Raw genomic sequence first — 26,055 nt, forward strand, 5'->3', positions numbered from 1 at the left:
GCCCCCAGTGCTGGGGTTACAGACCTGCACTGTCTGCCTGTCTCTACGGCCCCCAGTGCTGGAGTTACAGACCTGCGCTGCCAAGTTCACTTTCTACATGGGTGTCACCTATCTGGACTTATGTCTTCACTCTTACATGGCAAACAAAGCCATTTACCCACTGAACCACCCCTCCAATCCGTGTAAAGCTAAAACATAAGTTTAGTGAACAAAATATGGATATTTGAAACTGACACACCAAATAAAAACCTACCTCATTGTCCACTGAAACGGATTCACTTGACTGGCATTACGGAGGGAATCAAGTCTCTAGTGCAATTAAGACCATCACAGATGCCTGATGAATCAATGTCTTAATATGCATGTGAGTCACAGCTTGGCTGATGGTGTTTTAAGAGACCCACGCATATAATGTCTTCCTCTAACTGTCAGCCATGAGCCAGAAATTATGGAACTTAAGAGTTATGAAGGATGGAAAGGATTATCAATTTTTAAATGTCTCTGCACCCACATCTCTATTTATTGCAAACACATTCATTAGCGCACGACTTTGAAGCAGACAGCCTCTCTGACTGGTAACTCACGTTTGCGAAAGGAATCCCAATAGAACACTCTGAGCTACGTACCTGTATCTCTCCTCTTGCAGAGTCTGAGAGATGAAGCCATACTCTCTCTTAAACTGCACCTTCAACGCCTCAATGTCCTCTGCCAGCTGGGTTTGGGTGTCTTTGATCTCCCTCAGCGCCTCTAGGATCATGGCCAGCTTCCCCTGGCTGTCCAGTGTGCTGGCCCTACCGGGGCCGAAGGACTGGTTCCCATTGCTGTCTGCCGAGCCTGACGTGCCACTAGAACACTCGTCGTCACTGCCGTACTTGGGTTTGTTCACGATGGTAGCGCTGCCTCCATAGGCCCTGGTGCTGGCCTCGGGCCTGAACTCCTCCAGGGAATTTTTCAAGTGAGCGATGTTGTCCGCACTGCCAAACTTATTCCGGATCAAGTTGGCAAACTCTCTGGACTTATTGAAGACAAACACGGGGGGCGTGAGGGATACCCCCGGCATGCTCGACTTACTGCTTTCCAGGCAGTGGGGAGCAGTTCGAGATTTCACATGGGCATCCTTCAGGGAGTGGTGTATCTCCTTCAGGCTGTCCTTAGAAATCTCCTTTGAGCTGCGAGAGGCCCCATTCTGTTCAATCTCCCTCAGCTTTCTGTGGTACTGCTCCAACTTCTTCTGCAGCTGGGCGATCGAGTGGGCCGACTTCTGGTTCTTCTTTTCGAAGACCTGCTTGATCCTCCCGGCCTGCTGCTTGTCCGCGCTGCTGACGAGTTTTAGGTACTCGGCAACGTTTCCATCGCGGGATGTCTGCTCAATTTTGATCTGCTCCGTCACCTTTAGGATCTTTTGTTTCAGGCTGTCGGCGCTGAGTTTGACCTTGTGGAAGTCCAGGATACCATCTGGGACGTCAAAGTTGAGATTGGTGTCTGAGCCCCCTCGGCGGATGTTCAGCGGGAGGCTGAGGGTATTCATGTCATGGCGTTCTACCTGAAGGAACAGGAGAAACACATTGACACCTGAAGCAGAGGCAACATTCGGTGTGACAGAACTGGTTCACATACACGTGGCACACACGTGAAGTCCTAGACTGTCCAAGTGCTTGTGCCGCAGGATGGACACTCCGTGCTATCCTCCCAAGCTTCCAAAGGTAGGTCAGCCCAATCCCTTCCTCAATTTCGGTGTGCTGTACACAGACTAGATGTGAAGCCCTACCTCCAGTGTATCTGATTAGCAATCTGTATGTGGTAGGTGTTGATTTCCAGGGTAGACAACCCAGGTAATGTGGGAGGCTTGCTCCTCACAGTGTACTTAACTACGGGCAAGGTTTCTAATTCAGAACCCAGTCATTTAGCCAGACGGGAAAAAAGAAAGAAGAAGAAGAAGAACAACAACAACAAAAACAAAACAAAAAAAAACTTAAGCAGATACATCCATCAAGAAAATTATTTTTCTTTTCTTTTCTTTTTTTTTTTTGTTTTGTTTTGTTTTTCGAGACAGGGTTTCTCTGTGGTTTTTTTGGAGCCTGTCCTGGAACTAGCTCTTGTAGACCAGGCTGGTCTCGAACTCACAGAGATCCGCCTGCCTCTGCCTCCCGAATGCTGGGATTAAAGGCGTGCGCCACCACCACCCAGCGAAAATTATTTTTCTAATAGAACCATTAAGCCAATGTGACAGAACTGAATGGTGCATGATTAACTTTGATAACTGAATAATATACCAGCATTTCTATATGGGGACAAATAACTCCAAAGTACAACCCCAGCGATTAAAACAAGTGAGCAGATGATGATAGTACAGCAGCTCTCAACCTTCCTAAGGCTGCAGCCCTTTAATACAGTTCCTCACGTCGTGGTGACTCACAACCATAAAATTATTTTGTTGCTGCCTTGTAACTGCAATTTTGCTACTGTTATGGATCCTAATATAAATATCTGCTAAGAAGGCTGTCTCATATGTGACCCCCAGGCTGAGAAGCACTGTGATAACACAAAGCTAACATGGCATTGCTTTTATACTCCCAGGCTGTCCAGACAAAGACTATGAAGGAGCACTGGGCATCTTGGTCGGGGTTAGATGTTTGTGGTCTAGAGGGAAGGTCGAAACCAGACAGTGCGCTAAGTTTGCTGATGTGTCCGTAGGGATTATCTTGTTTGATCATTATTACCAAGGATCATGCGAAAGCCCCCCCCCCCCACACACACACGTAGAAACCGAGTGCTGCAGAGCCAGGGTTTGCATCCAAGCTGCCTCAAACTTTATTACTCTGATACTGTCCTCAGAGGACGAAAAACAAGCCACTGTAGAGTCTGAACAGAAACTCCAATCATAGTATCTAAACGGGAACATCTCAGATGTTGCATTAATATCCCCGTGATAAGAATAATATCTTGATGGTACCCAACAGGAGATAAGGCAATAGCTGGCGGAAGTTACCCCTGCCCACACTGTGAAGGGACCAGTAAGCTAGTAGCAAAAGGTTAGTAAGGAGTTAAACAGGCAGACCTCACAGTGTCTGAGTGGCCCAATACAGGTCTGTTTCAAAACTGAGTATGAAATCTTTGCCACCATCCTAAATCCTGCCCGGCGCCTTATCAGGAGGAAGCGATTCTGCCTACAGGCAAAGGTCAGCAGGGAGGCCTCCTACAAAACCTGTACAAGTTTGCTAGTGTTCTTTCTCTCTTGACCTCTCTTCCTACACACGGTTGCCATGAAACAGACCCTTTCACATTGCTTCCTCGGGTGGAAAGAGGATCATGAAGGATCACGCCAGTCAGGTTGGAAGGACATGAATGCCAAACCACTGTAAGACTCGAAAACAAGATGCTTGTAAGAAGTGGACAGAGGAACTGTGGCTTTGGTTAGTCAGGAAGGAGTGTCAGGTACCCAGCCATCCTCGGGTTCCCAGAAGGGTAGTCACAGCGAGCTCACTGAAGCTGTGTAACCGTGGCTCATAACTGAATTGGAACAGCAAAGGGTCCACAAGAGAACAACAAAAACACACTGAACGTAGACACACAGGGCAATTCATGGGGCTGTGCAGCCATGAGGCCGGGAAGTGAATTTTGCAGGAGATAACAGACTGATTGTAACCTCCTAAGACCTCCCAATCGAAACCACACCACCCAGTCGGTGCGAGGCCCCAGCTCACCTTTCAAACCTCGGTTGCATTGGAAGGATGCCATTTATCCTAAGGGAGCCAATCGGCAGTGAGTGGAGAATGTGAGCATCCTACAGACTTTCTCACAGCGTCTGCTACTCATCTTCTTCTTATCAAGATCCTACTGTGCTTCTGACAGCCACTCAGATGCCTCTTTCCCCAAGCTTCCTCAGTGCTGGTAGAAGCCGTTTCTTTCTGCGAGCCTTCTTATTGCCCTTTTATCGCGTGGTCCTACTTAATCCTGTCCTTATTGCTCATCCCTGTACTTTAACCACCAGTCATCGGCCGGAGGGTGAAACTGGAGAGATGATGTCACAGCTGTGCCCAGCCTTGGCCAGCACTTCCTTTATTCACAAAGGGTTGTCAACAACCGATCAGCTAAAGGTGACATCATTCTCTATTTCAAGGCGTCTACACCGAAGTCATTCAAGACATCGATTCATAGAATAAAAAAAACACAGCCTCAGGTGTTCTGGCCATGCAGCCCTGACAGTTCTAGGTAGAGCCATTTCCAAGTACCCAGATTGTTCCAGACAGATTCAACTAAAAAGAAACCTGAGTAGCCCTGAGTGACGATATACACAAATCCAAATGAGGACTTCCAGTCTTTGAACAAAGTATAACTTACTTCCAGTCTTTAAATGAAGTATAACTTACACTCGGGAAAGATGTTGGTATGTGAAGTACGACGAACATTGACAATGTGAACACGCTGTGCCCTGCAACCGCATTGAGTTTAAAGCAAAGCAGAAGCACTTCCAGGCCCTGTCAACCACAGCTACATGGTTTTTCCCTCCAGGGTAATCTATGGAGTGTCCAATGGTTTGGCCTATTTACACAACATTCTTGCCTTTATTTTCTTTTTTTTTTCCCAACCCTGTTTATGACTCCTAGGCACTTGCTCTTGTCCTAGAATTCACAGATAAGATTGCATTAAGTTATATAAGTATCTAAAAGACAAGTGGCATTCTTCTTTTGAGAATTCGCCCACTATGTCTGAAGAGAAACGTTAGATGATTTACCTGGGAAAATGCATCGGTAAGTCTTTCTTACTGATCTTACTGTACCAGCTCATCTTTTGTCAGCTCTCCGCACCTCTGGGCCGGTCAGTCACGGAGGTAGTCCCAAGGCGATGGGCCCAGTTCTCTCAAAGACTACAGGTCCGGGGCAACCTTATCTACAGAGCCGTGTTTACCCCCACGAGGCCAACTGACTTCTGCCTTACTTTAAAGTCTCAACAATGCTTGGCAGGTCCTCAAGACTCTGGGTTGGGGAAAGCCAACAGCACTTAAAGCTCAAGTCAGTCAGTCTTACTGCCTGCCAGCAAATCTCAGTTAAAAACACTTGCAGAGTGGCACAACTCTTTGGGGGTGCACGTTTTGATCTTTTATATAAAGCCTGACCATTGCAGAGATAATTGAGGGCCAGGTATACATTGCTCAATTTTCGGGACACACACGGGTGTGAGTCTTGTTCTACCTTGACTGGAGGTCAGAGAGTTTGAGCTTATTTTTGCTCTCTCAAAGTTGACAAGTTGTCAACAGGTGTGGTCGCAAACGAGATAGTCTGACCTCGGGTGTGGTTAATTAGTATTTTGGGTGTAGAGAATCTGCTCCACCTGGACCAAGGGTCAGAGAATTCAAATCTATTCCCTGTGTTGTGTTAATGATATCTGTCGCCTCCTCCCTCCCCGTTTGGAGTGATGTCTTAAGCATGTGGAAGAATAAACGAGGAATTCAGTTTTCACTGAACATCCCTTCCAATGCTGTTCTGTGTTTCTGTCTCTTATTTCTCCCATGTCTCTGTTCCTTTTGCTTAGTACAGTCCTCATGCTCCTACCCTGGAACGTTATGAGTTTTGTCGAAGCCGGTTTTCGATACTCAATGCCCACAGGTTTCCTGGGTGTCAACTGAGACAAGGCCGTAGGCGTGAGGAAGACGAGGAAGACGAGGAAGACGGCTGAGCCCTCCCTGCATTGCTTATCCTGGAACTGGCAGGGAATGGTGCAACCTGCTTTCAGAATCAGGCTGCGGGAGGAGGTCAGAGGTTCCCAGCCCACCAGCAGTCAGCATGGATACGGACTGCATGCACGAGGGAATGCGGGTTTTTCCCGGCACTGATTTACTAGCTACATGCTCTATTACCCAGTCTGTAGATCTGTAGAATGGGGGGGGGGGGATAGACACCAGAGTAAATGCCGTATAATTTGAGGAAATACAGCACACAGCAAATCAAAGCCGGTAATGGCCGCATAGTCCAGACTGAGGGCCCTGGAGGCAGACGTCACGCTCTTTCATCTTGGCACTCTCCTTGTAGACCACCACACCGACTTTGAAAAAGACTCTCCTTGCCTCAGTTTCCTCCTCTGTGAAATGGACTTAAAGATTCTTTCAAGAAGCTGGGGAAGGTAAAGGTTGCTGTTCAAGCATGAGGACCTGAGTTCAAATCCCCAGCACCGACATGAAAAGGCAGGGTATGGCTGCGCACACACATATAACCCCTGTGCCATGGAGAGTGTGGAGACTCGGGGATGACTGGGGCTTCCTGGTTTCTAGCCTAGCTTCAGGTTGAGTGAAAAGCCTGCATCAGGAGAATACAGTGGGGAATAAATGAGCAAGACACACACACACGCACACACACACACGTATTCTCCAGTCACTGTGAAGAATAAATGATTAACAAAAAGCTTCAGAACCCAGCACACAGAATGGCTTCAATCAGTGTTTCCTGCCATCTTCCCACTATTATTTAAAAATGTACTTTTATGCAAAATGTGAGGGAAAAGCAGGTACCATTGTATTACCAATGGCTATTTTTACTACAACACAGGGCTACAAGGGGTCATTATTTATCATGCTTCTTCTGTATTATCCCATTTAAAAAAATAAAGCTAGCCGTAATATTGTTTTGGCAGGAAGAAGAGAGGTTGTTTTTGAAAAGGGATGGCTGACTCTTCCCGTTCTCCCACAACGACCTGGCTGTTATTACTTGGATAAAAGGCAGACCACCAAGCATCCCTGTGAAATACCATTTCTAATTGTGTTTTCTTCCGGCCGCAGAGACATTTCCACTGTCACCTCAATGTTCTAGAACAAAGGCTGAGGAAAGGCTAAGCTCTGGACAGACGTCAAAACCTGCCCTGAGTCATCTCTGAAGCCAATCGGGCCTCCTGCAGTGTCCCAAGGTAACTCGCGGCCACCCTGGGTCCTGGCACAATGTGGTCCTTACGAGTGAGCTCAGGGCTTGGTGCTTTTCTGCTGTGCATCTATTTACCTCTCTGGTCCCTACAGGAAGAGAACAGGATGTGCAAGGAACACCCCGAGAACCCAGGCAACAAAGCCCGTAGGAGAAGGGGGCTGTGTACTGCTGTGTACCCTCTCTGGCTAACATAACTTGTCCCAGAAGTCCCCAGAGGTCCATGTACCAGTGCTATGGTGGCACAGCCATGAGAGGAAGGCGGTCATGGAGGCAGTCACGGTCACGCTGGCTTTACAGAAGTCCATTTTCTTACTCGGGAGTGGATGGTTAAGGTAAGGCCACCCCGTATTCTTGGCCCCTTCTGCACATTCCCCTTCTGCTCCTCTGCCATGCTGTGATGTCACTGGGGTTCACCAGCAGGATGCTGGTGCTATTTGGACCTGATCCCTCCATTATCATAGACCAAAGAAATCTCTCTGTAAGTCAGCATTCTGTTTTAACAACAGACAGTGGTCTATAAGATCCCTAAGGGACCTGACCTGAAGCCTAGAACTTGCAGGGATCTAGTCAGATCAACAGACAGCTTAGTAACCATCTACTGAGTCCCAAGGCCAAGCGCAGTAGATCTCTGCCCATAGAAAAGCAGCCTGAATTTGACATACAAGGAAAGGGGCAGGTCCTTCCAACAGGCAACCACCTCCACAACAATGGGTATTTCAGGGTACCTGAAGGTGCGGGTTTACACCCAGGCCACAAGGGACAGCATGGTCAGAACCTAAGAGTTTGGAGGGGTCCGTGGCCTGGCTTCTTATCACTCTTAGTGATTTGACTGTTTTCAACTTGTCTTAGCTGACTTCTGCATTTCCGGTCTAGAGTGAAGGCTGTTCCTACCGTGTGCCAGTCAGAATATGCAAGGCTTTGCCATGGCAAAATCTCAGTTGCTCCCTTACCCAACTTCTCTTTTTTTTTAGGGTCTATTTCCTGCTCATGCCAACAGCTCAAGTCAGCTGTAGGACCCGAGCCCTGCCCGAGCCGATCCCATCTGGGATGCCGCTGAGTTGTACACTGCTAGCTCCTTGCACGCCTCCCAGAGACACACACCAGGGACTTGCTCCACAAGTCACACTCCTCTGTGACTCCTGGGGACAAAGAAGCATTGTCCTGCTTCAAGCCAAAGAAGGACAAAGTCACCTTAGTGACAGATGCAAGAGCTTATCTATGAACACCCCCCCCCCCTCTCAGAGGTAGATTCTACTGGTGATTTTGCAAATGAGGGAACCAGGCACGGAGAAGTTAAGTTGGTAGCAGGCCATGTTGCTAACCAACCAAGGGAGGAGCCAGTACAGAAAGTTCGAGCCTTGTTCCTCTAGAGCTTGCTTCCCTAACAGGACTGAGTAAGTCCTTGTGAATTAGGCACAATGCTAAGGGTTTTTAAGCGTCCACTTATCTTTCACGCTAGCCCGCTTTTACGAGAACACTGAGCTTACCAAGAAGATATATATGTCTCTTGAAGCCCATGGATAATGTGCGGTTTAACTGGATCTCAACTTGGATTTATGAGATGCTCAAGGCTGGCCGTGAAAACTTAACTCTACGGTGCTATAAACATGGCCGCCCTCGCTCGTGTGGACTCTGGGCTCCAGGGAGAATCCTGTCAGAAGATCTCCCTTCACCCCCAATTCTGCACTTATCACTTCCAGTAAGAGGGCCTCCTGAGCCCTGGTGTGGCTCTCTGGCATGTCCCCACCTCAGGTCGGATCCGTGCCGTAAAATGCGAGCCGTGGTTTAAGCCAAATGCTTTTATAAGGGCTAAAAGGTTATTGCTTTTATGGTAACAACACCTAAACATTTATGGTCACCAAGAGAAAAGACTGGGGCAGAAGTATAAGGGAAAGAGAGGACAGTAAGGGATGGAGGTGGGTGGGGAGGAAGGGGATTTGGGAGTGTCATGTGACCAGCAACTGAGGGCCTGGCATCTGGGAAGGGAACCCAAGGCAGGCCTGGAGGGAGGGCAAGGTTCCTCTCCTGTGCGGTGGCCTCTGAGCTCTCCCTCCCTTCCACTAGCCATGTATACTGTACTAGGTCACCTTCCTCCTGGCTTGTCACACACTTGAAAACCGTCTAGTGAGGCGGTGAACACAGAACTTAGAACACTTAGCTAGATAAACGTCAAGTATTTGCCGTACCCCCCCCCCCCCCGCTGCCCCCGCGACAGTGTTTCTTTGTGTAGCCCTGGCTGCCCTGGAACTCACTCTGTAGACCAGGTTAGCCTCAAACTCAAAGATCCACCTGCTTCTGCCTTCCGAGTGCTGGAATTAAAGGCCATGTGTCACCACTACCTGGCTGCACTTGGCTTTCTTGCTAACGGAGCCAAATGCACCCAAAAACACAACCACCACAACCCCCATCACCAAAAACAAAAAGCCTGGGCAAGCCTTTTGTCACCTGTTCCTAGAGACCTATGGCTGCATTCACACAGACACTTGCTCAGAAGACCTGATATCTCCATTCTCTGGAAGAAGGCCAGTCTCTCCCAACATGTCCCTAACTAATAGTCTTCAGGATCCTTCCTTATGTGGCACCCAGAAGGACACTTTTTTTTTAGGGAAGTACCTTTGTCCAATGTTTGTTTCCAATTTGCTTGGGCAAGGATATTCCTTCTGATTGTCCCCATCTGACAACAAAGTGCAGCATGTCCAGCATGGGCCCCACGGGCCCAGCACCAACACTATCACTAAAACATTTCCTCCCAGCACCTGGCTCCCTCCCTGACATCACTGGAAGGGGAATCTCCCGAGTGTCAAGGTTGCACTGCCTCATGCCCGGAAGGGAGGGAGGCCCTGCCACTCTGTAGGTAAGGACCATTTGGAGCCACAGCGGGAGGACACACGCCTTCGACAGCTCCATCCTTCTCCATAGACGCCACAAGCTAATGCCGTGGGGAAGGTGCGTGAGGCAGCGTTTAAGGCTCTCAAAGGCAAATTCTTCAAGCATCCTCAAGCGCTTACAAACACTTGATACTGTAATTATAAATAATTATCTTCTCATTAAGCCTCTACCAGCCCGCGCTGCTAATCTACTTTGAATTACATGCACAGGAAAATACACATTTCTTCAAAAGTGGCTCATAACTCACATTTTGAATTCGCACAAACTAATTTACGCGGATGAAATTCGTCTGACCTGGTAGAGATTTCCTGTGTGCTAGACATACAGGAGAATGATGTCGGAGTGAGGAAGAGGATTGTCCCTCTTAGAAGGACAAGCAGGGAAAGCGACAGTGACTTTAGACAGAGCACAATTTCCAGTGAAGAACAGACTGGAAACCGCACAGACTCACAGGCAACACCTGCAGCAGCTGCTTCTAGGAAGAGTCTCCAGACACCCATGTCCTTTGAGCTCAAGCAAGTCTGGGAAGGGAATTGAGTACCTAGTACCTGGTCCTCCCCTCCTCAGGCCCTGGCACTCAGAGACGTCCGGAGAGAAGGGCTTGTCGGTCCTCTCGGGAGATGGTGAAGTAAACCCAGAGCAACTGAGTGCTGGAGCTTTTACTCCCTGACTCAGAATCTAGGGAAGGAATAAAATGAAAAGCCCTGGGCTCAAACTTTGAGGCCTCTCAAAGGTGTCTGGAGACTCGCCCACTCTGCCTGCGTCCTGGACTGTGGCCGGCAGCAGGGGGAGCCCGTGAGCAAGGGAAGGTGGGGAAACCTTGCTCTCCTCTATCTAGACAGGCACCCCCAGGAAGAGCTGAGGAAGCCGCTGTAAAAGAGTCTCCAACCGGTCTTCACAACTTTTAGCCAATGGGCAGAGAGAATACGGTCAGGCCTGGGGTAGAACTTCTGCCTTCTATGACCTGGCCTTTTCTCCTGTAGTGCTGACTCACAGACTCCTTTACCCCAAACACGCATGGTGAGAGCTCTTGGGAGCTATCTGTGCTCAAGTCAACTTTCTGAATAACAGAAACGTAGCACCAGTCCGCAGCCCTTCAGCATCGAGGACCTGAAGGTCTGTGCAGGGTCTTCCTGCCTTGGCCACACCCCACAGCACAGCCGCCCATTGTGTGGGACCTGGAGCAGATCCCTGTATGACCACTGCAATAAGGCTGGGCTGGGTGGGACACAGACCTATTGAGTCCTCACAGCTCTACAAGCAGCCGTCACGTCACGACCTCTACTGTACGGGTCTGAACGTGGGAGGCATCAGATAACCGTGGTTACAGCTCAAAGACACAGAGCTGAGATCTTCACCAATGGCTCGGCTTTAACCTTCATCTCATTCCTGAGTATCTGACGAGCACCCAGCCCTGAATACTTGATGCATTTCCCCGTTTCTGTGCTGGCTCTCCAGCTTAGCGTGGCCTCCCACGTCCCCCGTCCTAACTCACCTTCCAAGGCGCAAATCTAACACCGACTCTTCCGAGAGGCCGCTCCCACCCTCAGGACCAGCTGGAACTGATGAGACCCGTCGTGCCTCACTGCAAATTTGCAACTGCCCTCTTTATAGTGTTTATTCTGCTTTGTGTGGTAAGTATTTGTGTAACATTTGCTCCCTCAACATTTGGAAGCCTCCCTGGGGAGAAGGCTTGGCTAACGAGCCACCTGTCTGCCCACACTGTTTCCTCAATAGAACCTCTGTGTTTGTGAAATGAATCAGTGGTTGACAAACAGCCAACTGGGACATCCAGTTGGTCCTCTTGTTTACACTTGTTCGGCTCCTTGCAATGAAATCAAGAAGAACCTGTGGCTGGGGGTGTGACTTGGCTGGAAAGACAACTTGGCTTTCAAGCCGGACTGGAGAATTGTTCATGCTCAGATACGAAGGAACCCAGCAACTCCCATAGGTCTCCTCTGCTCCTCGTAGCATATGGGTGGTCAACTACCCAATGATATTTTTTAAGATTTAATTTTAATTCCATGAATGTAAGTGTGTCAGTCTGTAGGTATGTAGATGTGAATGCAAGAACCCGAGGAAACGGGGGGCGTCGGACTCCCTGAAAGTGGGGCTCTAGGCAACAGTGAGCTGCCTGGTTGGCTGGTAAGGAACACACTCAGGACCTCTGCAAGAGCAAGGAATGGATCTTCATCTCTGAGCCATCTCTTTAGCACCCCCAAATGCTAATAAGAGTCACATTGCACAAAATATGAAGTCAGGCGGGACCTCTCCCTTCCTAAACGGCATTTCCCTGGAGGTACTATTATGATTAATGCTGAGAACACAGGTGCCTACTATATTGAACACATCTATACGTTTTGATTCAATCTACTCTTTGTAATAAGGAGGCTGTCTTGTATTAACTAGAAAACCCTCAACTTATCTAAAGAGCCAGGAAGACTGTCAAATGTGGTAGCAATGTGGATGTACCCAGAGACATATGTGACATATATGTGAAATAAGCCAGACATGGGAAATGAGATATGTGTGTTCATTCATATATAGAATTCTGAAAAAGCCGAGTTCATAGGACTAGAAAAAAAGAGGACAGAAGAAGAGAGAACGGGGAGAGAGACTGCTCATAGATACAATGTTACAGCCAGACAAGAGGAAGGAGTTACAGTGTTCTACTACACAGACAGCAATTACAGCAACAGTGCAGAAACCCACAGTGAAAGCTAGGAGAGAGAATTTTGAATGTTATCACCAAAAAGAAATGTTTCAGATGAAAACCCCAAGTAGTTTGAGTTATGACATAGGCGATATCATACTACTAGACATATTATTCCATATCCCTAAAGACATACACTTCCGTCTCTGTCATTGAAAATAGTGCCACGTAGAGTTTCTTGATTCTTAGTAAGCATAATCCAATTGGGTATGACCTAAAAAAATACAGGTATCCTAGGGCTGAGAGTGAAGTTCAGTGCTCGAGTGCTTGCCTATGATCTGAGGCTTGAAGACGAAAGCCCAAGACAAATTAGTGCTTTTTATTTATTTATTTATTTATTTATTTATTTATTTATTTAGTTAGTTAGTTAGTTAGTTAGTTAGTTAGTTAGTTAGTTAGTGTGGGCACATGCCAGAGCGCTGTGGAAGTCAGACAGCAGCTTGTAGCGATTGGTTCCTTCCTCCCATCATATGGGTCGGTCCAAAGGATTGAACTCAGGTCATCAGAGTTGGTGGCAAGTGTTTTGACCCTCTTGACATTGCCATACTCCTCACCCCTTAAACTGTCAGACTATGCTTGTCTGTCTGTCTGTCTGTCTGTCTGTCTGTCTGTCCATCCATCTATCAATCCACCCACCCATCTATCCAGGTATCTCTACCAGATAAGAGACTAGAATTCAGACTCTCATTTTGTGGGTGGAGAGAGTGACATGGCCTATGTGGAGTTATCAAGCTGGCAAGTGGCAGAAATTGTGGTTGCAGTCCCCATCTACCTGGCTGCTACCACAGTTGCTGACAGCCAGTGCCCGTGCTGAGCCTCCTGGCTGGGCACATACATGGACACAGAGTGTTTTACTTAAGACAGTCCTCGGTGACACGAGGCAATTGCTGGATCTACTTTCAACCTGATATTAACAAGGGAAGCTTAAATCCCAAGATATCTTGCAGAATGAAAAACGCAGGCTACTTCTGTTTCAGCCACTGATAACGCCAGAGGGGAACTCCCTCCTCCAGCTGAGTTCAGAACCCAACTGTCACAGCCGCTAAATGTTCGCCATCAGCCGCAGACGAGCACAGGATTCCTGCTTGCACTGTACTACAGATTAAAGAGACCGGAGATGCTTGTTTCAGAGGGAGGCGAGGGCTCTCGGAACACTTTATAGTTCAAGGAAAGGATCCACGGAGAAATGAAAGACACTGTGAATTGTGGTTTTAAAGATAAGCACTGTATCATGACCCATCTTAAAACCCAAGTCTATCCGTGGGCTGACTGTATTTCCAAAACAGAGGGAGCAGCCAGCCAGGGCCAACTCACAGCACACGCAGCGACCAGGCAGCTCAGATTTCCATAGCCATGTGTCCTATGGAGAGGTCAATGACCAGGTGGTGGCATAAGCGAGAGACTCAGGCACAGATTTCTGACTTGAACCAACTTGATTCAAGCTAAAGTTCTGCCATGTTGTGTTACTTTGTATAAATTGTTCCCCCACCCCCTTAATCTACATGTGAAATGAGGACGGTGTATCCACAGGGTAACTGTGAGGTCAGTGTGAACCCGTGCTTATGAATGCTTTAACTGGCCTTGTGCAGAGCAAGTCACCACATCCTGAACCCAATACACTCTAGGAACTTTATTTGTTCAAGTCCAAAGCCAAGAGCAACAAGAATACCATTGCTTTCATTGCCAACACATGTACACACACATCCCCACATGTGTATGCAAAGCACAAACACAGATGTACAGCAAGCATGAAATTTGCCACTATTGAACTGGGTAAGCAGTTGAGTATCTGTTGTGATGTAGCTTCTGCTTTTCCACATGAAAACATAAAACACGACGATTCATATTCAATTAATTTCCTGACCAACTGAGGGTTTTAATCCTGCTTGAAAGCACTTTAATTGGGAAAAGACAATTTCCCCAATTTCCTGTTTGCTAACTATATCTAATTTGTTTATTTTTGTTTCACGTGTTTCACCTGCTTGTGCGTCTGTGTGAGGGTGTCAGACCCCCTAGAACTGGGGTTATAGACAGCTGTGAGCTGCCATGTGAGTGCTGAGAATTGAACCTGGGTCTTCTGGAAGAGCAGCCAGTGCTCTTAACCTCTGAGACATCTCTCCAGCCCCTGCTAACTAGATCTAAAGAGATGCTGACATTCTGAAGAACGTTCTATGGTTTCTCCCTGGCTGGTAGGTCAACAAAGTTCCCATTGCTGTAAGTCCACTGCTCTCTGCCCTTCAGAACCCTTTCTGTGAAACTTTCTGTAGCTCGTTGCTACCCTGGCAGGAAGATGAAGGATTTGTTTGTTTTTACATGCAGAGACCACAGAAATGGAACTGACCCTAAGACTTCCCATCCTAAGAATAATTCTGTGGTGTTTGTTTATTTATTTATTTATTTATTTATTTATGTTTTTGGTTTTTTCGAGACAGGGTTTCTCTGTGGCTTTGGAGCCTGTCCTGGAACTAGCTCTGTAGACCAGGCTGGTCTCGAACTCACAGAGATCCGCCTGCCTCTGCCTCCTGAGTGCTGGGATTAAAGGCGTGCGCCACCACTGCCCGGCTTTTGTTTATTTTTTTAATGAGAGCTTAGAAAGGATCACATTCAAGAACACAAAACATTAGAGACAATACTTTTAAACTAAAAATGCTATAGAAACACAGGAATTGCTCAACGGCCCCCTCCTTCTCCATCACTGACTGGTTTTAATTAAACGGCTTCTCGGACAGAGTCAGCTACGCTTCATTTAACTGACACTAAGGGAAGTGGATGGGCTCCAGGTGAGGGACTGGAGCCTCGAGATAACAGAAACTCTTGCCAAGGAAGAGTAGGCATTTTTAGGTTTTACCAGTATTGTGTTCTTGTTGACCACAGCTATTGCCATGGTTTGGGACACGGGAGCTGAACGGCTGGTCCCTAGATGGTGGCACTATTTGGGGAGATGAGGTTCAGCTGGTGTGTGTGGTAAACTAAGGAGCCTCTGAGGGTTATAGTCTGGCCCTGCTTCCAGCCCAACTCTTTGCTTCCTATCTATCAAAATGTGAGGGGCAGCGGCCTCACACTCAGGCCATGCTTCCCTGCCATGATGTACAGAATTGTACTAAAGCTCTCTTCCCTTACGTTGTCTGCGTCACTACAATGAGCAAAGCAATAAAGACAGTCCTCCGCTGAATAGAATGTGAATTGTGACACAACACAGTTACCTCAGGAAGAGACTGACAGAGGCGGAACAGCCATCTGTGCAGTAGTTAACTTCAGACCTTAGGAACCTGGGAGAGGGAACTGGGAGGCCGAACTCCACAGCCTTTAAGGTCTCTGCAGCTCTCACACCCAGCAATCTGGTACTGACACAGAGTGACCATGGGCTTACTAAATACATTAAATTATCAGCAAATTGAGTATGTGTCCGTCTGTGGTATCAGTGTGGCCACAATGAAAAGCATGCAGCTAGTAGTTCAAAATGCAGCCAGCCAAAGGAGCAGAGGACCTGCTAATACGTAACGCCACAGAGCAGCGGTTCTCAACCTGTGGGTGGCGACCCCTTTGGGGGGGTCCAACTGCTCTTTCATAAAGGTCGCCCAAGGCCATCTGCATATCGGATATTTACATTCTGATTCATAACAGTGGCAAAATTACAATTTTGAAGTAGCCATGGGAATAACTTTATGGTGGGGGGTCAGCACAACATGAGGAACTGGATAAAAGACTCGCAGCATTAGGGAGGTTGAGAACCACTGCTGTAGAGGAAGCTCCTGCGTAAAACGCTTCAAAAAGAAAAGCACAGGACATTCAGGCTGAGACTGGCGCAGGGGTTACCCTTGCAGAAGTTGGGAGAGTGAGTCACCAGGAGGGGGCGCTAAGGAGCACCAGGCTACTGCCGCTACTGATCCAAATGACAATCGCTCCACCTAGGGTAGGAATCACCCAACCATACATCTAAGATAGATGCGGGTTAGTGAAAGTTATATCCCCCCCCCACACACACACACAAAAGTAACATAAGAAGCAAAAAAGTCTTAGACCATGAAAAGCAAGAGCTGTCAAGATCATCATTTTACAGTAAGAACATTAGCCTGTCAACGTGAGCTGTATTTTAGTTTCCGGCATGTACATAATGCTGTCTGATAAATGATAAAAGTGTGTGTGTGTGTGTGTGTGTGTGTGTGTGTGTGTGTGTGTACCAGAACACAAAATGTAAATGAAAAGTACCAGAAGTACTTTTATCTGGGAGGTAAACGAGCTGCATCAGATTTAGACACGGAAATGCTTAATTTAAAAATTCTGAAAAACAGCAATCCCCAAATACCATGTTGCCACACACTGGGCTCATGTCTTGTCTCATTACATAATGGTTACTTAGAGAGCCAATGTTTCTCAAAGAGGCTGGATTGAACTAGAAAGGACACCGACACACTGGCCACATTGTTTCTATGAGAGCGGACAGAATTTATTAAGTTTGTTTCCAAACCAGCCCACCCTAATCCAGACTCTCGATTTGGAAAATGCCCTCCCCTCCCCATCTGCTCTGTGAGACTGGCAGAATGCTTGGCGGCTGGAGTCCCAGAGAGGGGCGTGACAAGCTCGGCCCTGGGCGTGTCCACTGCTTAGGTGGAGAGGCACACAGTGACCTGCGTGTAAGAGAATGCAGTACGTGTCACAGAGAACGGAACCTCCGGAGAGGAAGCAGTGAGGAAGTCTGATGATTCAGTGAGGGTTCTGGTAACGAGACACCTGATGTGGACTGGGGGGGAGGGGAGGTAACCTCCCCCCTGGACTTGGTGGGGAGGGGGAGGCTTGAAAAACTCCCAGGATGCATGCGGCAGTTCACTACTGTTATCCTAACACCAGGAAGTTGAGAGAGAAGGAAGCAAACAACAACAAAAAAAAAAATCCAGTTAAGACAGTCTACCTGGAGAGCAATGTTTAGGAGATACTTTTAAAAAGTTGTGATTTATTTTTAATTTTGCATTTTGGTTTCAGGTTGTTTTTTGTTTGTTTGTTTGTTTGTATTTAAGAGAGAGTCTCTGTAGCCCTGGCTGTCCTGGAACTCACTCTGTAGACCAGGCTGGCTGCGAACTCTCAGAGATCCTCCTGCCTCTGCCTTTTGAGCACCGGGATTAAAGGTGTGCTTCACCAGCCTGGCACAACATTATGTCTGAAAGGAAGCCAAGGGCTGATGAAGACAGAGCCTCCAGGAGGCTCTGTCGGTCAGGCTACACTTGATCATGGAAAATGTTGAAAAACAAGGTGAAATGTCAGAAATAAAAATTTAAAAAAAAACACAAAAAACAAAACATGGCCTGTTTAAATCCTGTTGTTTTTATTTTTTTCTTTCTTTCTCTTCTTTTTGAGATATGGGTTCTCTGTGGAGCCTTAGCTGTTCTGGAAATAGCTCTGTAGAACAGGCTGTACGCTAGCCTTGAACTCGCAGAGATCCACCAGCCTCTGCCTCCCGATCACTGGGATTAAAGAAGTGCATCACCACCACCCAGCTAAAAATCTTTTTTTTGAGACCACACAGCCTCTGTTGCCCAGGCTGGCCTTGAACTCCTGAATTTGTGTGGCTACTTTTGGCTGGGACTACAGATGTACTACCAAGCTCGGGCTCTGACATCAGTGTTTCAACCTTCCTAACGCTGCAACCCTTTAATACAGTTCTTCATGTTATGGTGATCCCTAACCATAAAAACCACTTGTCTGTCTGTCTGTCTGTCTGCCTGCCTGTGCGCCTATCTATCTATCTATCTATCTATCTATCTATCTATCTATCTATCTATCTATCTATCTACCTACCTATCTACCTATCTATCTATCTATCTATCTATCTATCTATCTATCTATCTATCTATCTCTATCTAATGTATATCTAATGTTTCTAATGTATATGAGTACTCTCTCTGTATACACGCTTTATGAAAGAAGAGGGCATCAGATCCCACTAGAGATGGTTGTGAGCCACTATATGGTTGTTGGGAAGCAAACACAAGACCTCTGAAGAGCAGCCAGTGCTCTTAACTGCTGAGCCACCTCTGCAGCCTCCCATAAAATTATTTTTATTGGCACTTCATTACTGCAATTTTGCTACTGTTATGAGTTGTAAATATCTGATATGTAAATGGTCTATGCGACCCTATGAAAGGGTTGTTTGAGCACCGAAAGGGTCACGACCACAGGTTGAGAACCACTTGTCTCAACTAAGGGTGCAAAGTTCCAGAGCTGTGACTAGGCTGTATTTTAGGGGTTTCATGTTTGGTTCATATGCTGTGAGGCCACAGAAGACCGCACAAGAATGGATGTGTCTGATTTAGTCAACATATTCTTATGTTACTGCATACCAAGGCTAAGTACTCTTGTGTCTTGGAGTCAGGGATCATGTAACCAGACCTAGTATTAACACACAAACACATACACACACACACACTTACATACCATGCATGTGCACACACAACACCTCACATACTCACATACCAGACAAGTACACACACACCACACACACTCACACAAACCCTTGAAGCTAAGGCTAGCTAAGTCCTTAATCTAAGAGAATATTATCTATCACATATCTATCTCATGATAGACAACCAATCATTTTGCTTCTAAACTACACAACTGGTAATTTAGGACATTTCTGCTTGTTTTTCTCCTGGAGACCTTTATCAACAACTAAACAGACTCCAGTTATGATCAGTAGCCTTGGTTCATTCCATCAGGGGGACGGACAGATTACAAAGGCTTTGTTTTCAGGCCGAAAGGAAAGGCAGGAGTTAGAGAAGATTCTCTGAAGGGAATAGGCCATTTACTCATGGACTACAAAGGAAAATCTGGTGGCATGTCACAGTGTCACCTCCTGCTTTCTCTAAGCAGTCCAGCAGCATGGTAGTGGCGTGGTCATCTATTTCCTCATCCAACTAGGTTGTGAGACAAAAGTTCTGTCCAGGAAACCAAACAGACAAACAAACCTAGATTAGATTAATAAGGGGGGAAGGTCTGTACCATGGGGGAGAGGTGATGGTCACTGTTACCTGTCACCTCCGCAGGATCTGGAGCCACCTGGGAGACAAGCTTCAGGCACGCCTGGAGGATGAGGCTGGCCTCTGGGGACACCTTTGAAGGATTCTCTTAATAGATTAACTGATGTGGGGAAAGCCACTCTGAGTGTGGGCTTGAGCCCTGGACTGCACCAAAAGGATGCTGGCCAGGCACTGGGCTCATTGCTCTCCGCTTCCCTCCTGCTGCCCTGATGGTTATTTTTGTCAAGGCATTTTTATCAGAGCAACAAGGAAAAACAACAACAAAAACAACCTGAGGTGGTGAGAACGGAAGGTAGCTTGGGAGTTCCGGTGCCAGTAGATCAAATCACGTGTCTGTGCGCTCCCTTAGAGCCCTCGCTCCCCTGGAGACTGAGAGAAATCAGATGGGGCACCTGCCTTGAGATTGTTACAGAACTGCCTGCATTCAGAGCCATGGCTCGAAAACATATTGATTGTATGCCCAGCGGGTCAAATAGGCTTCCTTAATAGACTTTACTAGTCTATTAAGTTCCTTAAGATATATAAATGGTAGGGCTTTTTTCCCCTTCTTTCTTTGGCCTTGGGAAAGCTGATGAACTTGACTCCATGACTTTGAACAATGTAACGCCGTCTACAATATGCTACGCTTCATTAATTCAGCTTGGTCCACCTACTTTATTTGGCATTTCAAAATGTTAGAGGACCATCTGTTGGAGATTCATCAACCAAGAACATCGTGAAACCTCATTCAGCCCAAGATATCAGCCTGAAACTCACGCGCTAATGTTTCTTTGGTCTCTATACTATTGTGGCTCACTGCTGTACACGGTGTCACGTCTGTTTTATTGTTTAGGTCATTGTAAATATACCTCAACCCTCCGCCAAAGACCCCTTGCTTGCTTGCTTTTCATCCTCGAGAAATAGGAACCTGATGAGAGGTGAATGCATATCTCATAGCCCAGGACTGACTCCCAGTGTTCAATCGTAAGTGATCAGAGACAAAGGTGTGTTTATTTCACACCACGGGCATGCCCTTCAGAGGAACCGACTTAATATACATAAATAGAAGAAGTGAAGGTATTATTAGGCAAGAACTAAATGACAAGCAGATTTGGGGACAATCATCAGTTTCCCATTTATCCAGCATCTTTCATCAACAGCTTCAATAAATCTTTCTGACTGCTCTTGCCCCCCCAGCCCAGATGTGACTATCACAAGATCTGCACGTCTATTCTGAGTGTCACGTAGGTAACTGACAGTCCCTCAGTCTCTACAGCTCCCTTGACCACTACACCCGCCTCGTTCTTTTCCTTTATCTTCTTTCAGCTTGCTCACCCGCCTTTCCTTGTCCGGCTCAAATCTTTTATACTGCACGCAGGCTCACTGCCAATGTCTTTACTCATGTGGCCCCAGGCTACCCCTTTCAATGGTCACACACTGTCTATGGGATGGAGTTCGACTTCCTGAAGCTGGACTTTAAAGGCCTCCGTGCCCTGACCCAGCCCTGTGTTTGAACACATTCTGTCCTTTCTCCTTCTTTCCCAGAGCGAACAGCCTGACCCAGTGAACCTTGTCCAGGCGAAGTGCTCAGGCCCGGATCAGTCCCATCTCTTCCTTCACCTTGGTTTGGCAGCCGCACAGATATGCTGTCCTGCCATGCCTTCCCTTAGGGGCTACTCGGTGCCGGGATGTTTGCCGACACACCAATGCAACGCTAAGTTCCACATCCGGGGATCTCCCGTGTCCAAAGGCATCACAAGAAAAGTCTGTGAACGAGGCTACGACAAACAGCTCACTGACCACAGGGAATATCGGCATTATGGCGGCCGGAGAAGACAGTTGGAACTCTGAAACCTCTAGTCACTAGGTAGCTAGGATTATAGTTCTGTGCCAACCAGGCCCACCTATTTAACCCCTTTGAGCATCCACATAATGTTTAAAACAAGCAACTCTGAGAGATTTGAGTATGAGAAATAAAAATTAAAGTGTATCTAAGCCTTTGCCTTTTCTCCAGTTCCTTGCTGATGCTTCTAACACCAGCGTCTGCTGCCACCTTTGCCACCACCACCACCACTTACTTCCACTTTGGAAACAGCCCAGACAACCATCAATAGCGAACCATTTAAAAAAAAAAAAAAAGCTGCACTAGGAAATGATGCAGTGGCTAAAACGGAGATGGAGCTGAATGGCGAACGTGGGAAGCTTTCTAAGGCAGCCTGTTGAGGGAAAGGCAAGATGCTCGGCTATGGTGCACATCCATCTGGGCTTCAGAAGAGGGAGGAGCGGGTTGTTGTAGATGTATACACATGCACTTGTATGTACACGGAATTTTCTAGAAGGATAGCCTAGGAATTCTGGATGGTAGTTACCCATGGGGCAATGGAGTGGGAATCCAGAGATGAGAGACTTTGTTTCACATTCCTTCCAGCTATTGCCTAGTTTTATGTTTAGTTTTATATTTTAAAACAAAGTCCCTCGTGCTTCTACCCTCAAGTGAGACTAACAGGAAGCTTCATTAATGCACGCAAGACCCTTCTCTCTCTCTCTCTCTCTCTCTCTCTCTCTCTCTCTCTCACACACACACACACACACACACACACACTCATGCACACACACAGAGTACAATGCAGGTTCCGGCTGCAGTGTGCACGAGTCCTATGAGACTATACTGAAGTAGGGGGTGGAAGAAACGCTCACCTGGTGTCATCATAGCTGCATTACTATCACTGACAACACATTGCTCATGTGTCTGGGCGATACCTGTGTAAACAAACCTACTTCTTTAGCAGTCGGAGAAAAGGGTGACACACTCTTGCTCGGAAATAAAGGACTACGCCCCTGGTTTACACACTCAGAGTACTTTCTGTCGCTATTGTATCTTACTCTCCGTCCACATTACATCATTAAAAACAAAACAGTTAACTGTAAAACAGCACCAAGCAGGTCCACCAGGAAGCCACCGAGAAGAAGCCACTGCCAACATATGATGGTTCCCTGTGCCTCACTGCTCCTGAAGACCTTGTCAGGTGGGCCAAGATGAGGGCGAAGTCATCGATGTGATAATCTCCATCATGGATGTTGATAATCCATAGATTAATGTGTATGTTTGAGCCTCAGCTCTTTTTTTGTCTTTTTAAACAAAAAGTTTAAAGGATTAAAAAAAAATTAGAACAGAAGAAAGCTTATGAAGTAATAACGTATTTTTGTATAGTTCAGTGGCTTTCAACCTGTGGGTCACAACCTCCTTGAGGTCGCATATCAGATATTTACATTACAATTCATACCAGTAGCAAAATTAGTGTTATGAAGTAGCAACAACACTAATCTTACGGTTGGGGTGACTACAGCATGAGGAACTGTATCACAGGGTTGCAGCACTAGGGAGGTTGAGAACCACTGGCTTAGCTCGACAACGTCTCTTTTATATGTTTTTTTGAAGAAGTTAAAAATTTTCAGAAAATAAAAAGGGACATTAAGATCAGTTTACTACTGAAGAAAAAAATTTTTTTGGTAAATTTAGTGGTGCTTAATAAGAGCCCAGCTTTTAGAAAATGATACCTATCGGACCACGCATTAAGACTCCAGGCCTTTACAGTTCCTGCCCAATGACTCAGGCACTGACTCATGCAGGGCGCGTCCCATCCTGGAAGCTCCATTCATGGTAAGCGCCCGACACAGGTGCATCACTAAAGTGAAACTCTTTGGTATTTTTATCGTGGTTTTTTCCATGCTGACAAGTGTCCACACGGACACTGCTATGTTACAGCTGCTCACAGTACCTAGCACAGCGCTGTGTATGCAGTGATTGGACCTTGCGGTCTAGCTACAAAGCTGGCTGGACCGCCCAGGTTTATGTATTTCAAGATGTTTGTGCAATGACAGTACCACCTAGTGAAGCCTTTTACAGAACCTGTCCCCCGGAGTCGTCCCTGACATCATGACACACGACACTGTCCCTTACCTTGGGATAGCTGAAGAGACAGACAGGTTACACAGAACTCGTGATACTTCAGGGGGCTAAGCTACTTTGTTTGTGATTCCTAGTCTTAAATGTTTGTCTGGACTTTCAAAAATGGTTTCTGCAACAATAGCTACAGCAAACAAACAAACAAAACAACAACAAAAAAATAAAGCCATATTCTTAAGATTGAAGCTACTTTCTCAGAAGCCAAAACAGAAGAGAACTTTGTTAATTACAGATAATTACAGATATTGGCAGTTCTAGGGCTTTGAAATGAAGCCATGCTAAAATCAGATTACAATAAATTGGACATGTTTACATATAATTGATTCTTATGATGTGAAAAACTGGCATTTGAACTGCCTTGAAGACCCAGAAACCCCACTGCTCAGACAGGAAAGTACATTAAAGGTTCAAAACAGCATCGGTCACAAAAGCAAACCATGGGAAAAACAAGAAACAATGCAAAGAAAACCCAAAGGCCTCGGGCAAAGCAAGTGGACATACACATATAAGATCATACATGGAGTGGAAATATACACATAAGATCATACATGGAGTGGACATACACACATAAGATCATACGGACACACCTGCATAGTGGAATAACGTGGGGCTAGAGATGTGCTAATTTAATAGATTAAGTGTGAGGTAAAGCAGGTTAGAGAACACATCCAGGTACTCGTTAAGCTGAGACTGGAGCATCATCAGTTTGAGGCAGCCTGGGCCATACAGTGAGAGTCTGGCCACTACAGCTACCTAGTGAAATCCTTCCAAGACAAAAACACAGCTCCCCAACCCAAACAAACAAAACCCAGACACGCAAACAAGAACATCTTCTGAGTGAAGCTCCACCAAGGTCAGATGCCAGCTCCCTGTATATAAATATATCGGTGGTAAAAATGATGAGATAGAGCGGGATAATGATTAACGTGAGTCTCCAGAGAGAGCTGGCACCTTAGGGTTGGGGGGGCTGTGAAACTGTCACACCGTCAAGGAGAGTCACAGGGCATGCCTGTAAATGGCACTGGTTCCTAGGCATGTCACCTTCTTTTCCCTTAATGCACTATCTCTGCTGCATAATATTTCATACCTTACAGTCATTTAAAAACTATGGAATGAAGTACTAAGCATGTATGAAGTAATAGAACAGACAGGGTCTTTTCCAACCCCTATGCTCTGGCCCTAGAACTTTTATTTTTTAAAGTTTTTCTTTCTTTCTTTCTTTCTTTTTTTATTTTTTTGAGACAGGGTCTTATAAATGGAGATTGCACTTTCATTTCCTGGCCACCCCAGACCTGAATAATAATACAGAAATTATATTAATTACAACACTGTCTGGCCGATGGTTCAGATGTACTTCTAGCTAGCTCTTACATCTTAAATTAACCCATTTCTATCATTTTATATTTTACCCCGAAGCTCGTGGTTTGTTACCTCTTGTTCCCTGGGCGGCTGCACGGCGGCAGCTGCCTGACTCCGCCTTCTTTCCTCCTCTATCTCTACTTGGATTTCCCGCCTTGTTCTATTCTGCTCTACCATAGGCCAAGACATCTTCTTTATTAACCAATGGTAATAAAACATATTCACAGCATACAGAGGGGGAATCCCACATCAGGGTCAAATTATGTAGCTCTGGATGGCCTACATAGAGCTCACTATATAAGCCAGTCTGGGCTTGAACCCACATAGACCCACCTTCCTCTGCCTCCCAAGTGCTGGAATTGAAGGTGTGCCACTATAGCCACCTCTTAGCATTTAAAAAAATCACAAGTAAAAACAGTTTTCATTGTATCTCGCATTGTGTAACATAAGACATTTTCATACAAGTACGCTATAGATCACCTGCTATGCATATTCCCTCCATGGCCCCTCCTACTTTATTCCTGGTTTTACTTCTACTTCTGTAGCATATATACATACATACGTACATGATTTTACATATCTACATAAAATCCAGAAACCATAAGTAAGAAAGCAAGGAAAGTGTCTGTCTAAGATGGGCTTGATTCACTTACTATGATTATCTCTAATATAACTTAACCTCTGTGTAATTATTAAAATGGAAATGGTGACCTGTATTTAAAGGCCCTTAGGCCACTCTGCATTTGGTCCTGACCGGGTCACACGCAGCCAAGTAAAAGCACAGTCAGGAGAAAGATCCTGGCCATGGGAAAGGCTAACCCCGATAGCATAACTAACCCACCAACCCCCATACTGGTTAGAGGAAATGAAGGGGTTGTAAAGGTGGAAGGGGTGCCAACTTGGACAGGGCACCCCCAGAATGGCCTGTTCACCAATCAATGGCTTCACAAGGCTACACTGTATCTTTGTGGACAGTCCAGGCCAATCAATAGCTTTACAAGGCTACACTGTATCTTTGTGGATGGTCCAGGCCAATCAATGGCTTCACAAGGCTACACTGTATCTTTGTGGACGGTCCAGGCTGAAGGTTGTGGGGTGGGGTAGGGTGGCAGTTGAAACTGTTTCATAAGCAGCATGATCTAAGAGGCACTTTCTCTTTCATTCCAACTGACACCACGCATGCCGATGGCTGCTAACTGTGCCTGT

At 46.4% G+C, this 26,055-nt stretch overlaps 1 protein-coding gene across 7 annotated transcripts in view; it reads right to left on the reverse strand.

Annotated features, from left to right (window-relative positions):
* The window catches only part of Tmcc3 (transmembrane and coiled-coil domain family 3), a 262,328-nt gene that overhangs the window by 9,024 nt on the left and 227,249 nt on the right, over window positions 1-26,055 (reverse strand). For 6 of the 7 annotated variants that reach the window (XM_026784509.1, XM_026784510.1, XM_026784508.1 and 3 more), the window contains one exon: window positions 627-1,543. In XM_026784509.1, coding sequence (XP_026640310.1) covers window positions 627-1,543 — 917 coding nt within the window. Of the gene's footprint in view, window positions 1-626; window positions 1,544-3,704; window positions 3,977-26,055 lie in introns of those variants that run through there. The other variant, XM_026784512.1, reaches the window with a different exon arrangement.

Source organism: Microtus ochrogaster, chromosome 24 (genome assembly GCF_000317375.1).
Source record: "Microtus ochrogaster isolate Prairie Vole_2 chromosome 24, MicOch1.0, whole genome shotgun sequence".
NCBI classification, from domain to species: domain Eukaryota; kingdom Metazoa; phylum Chordata; class Mammalia; order Rodentia; family Cricetidae; genus Microtus; species Microtus ochrogaster.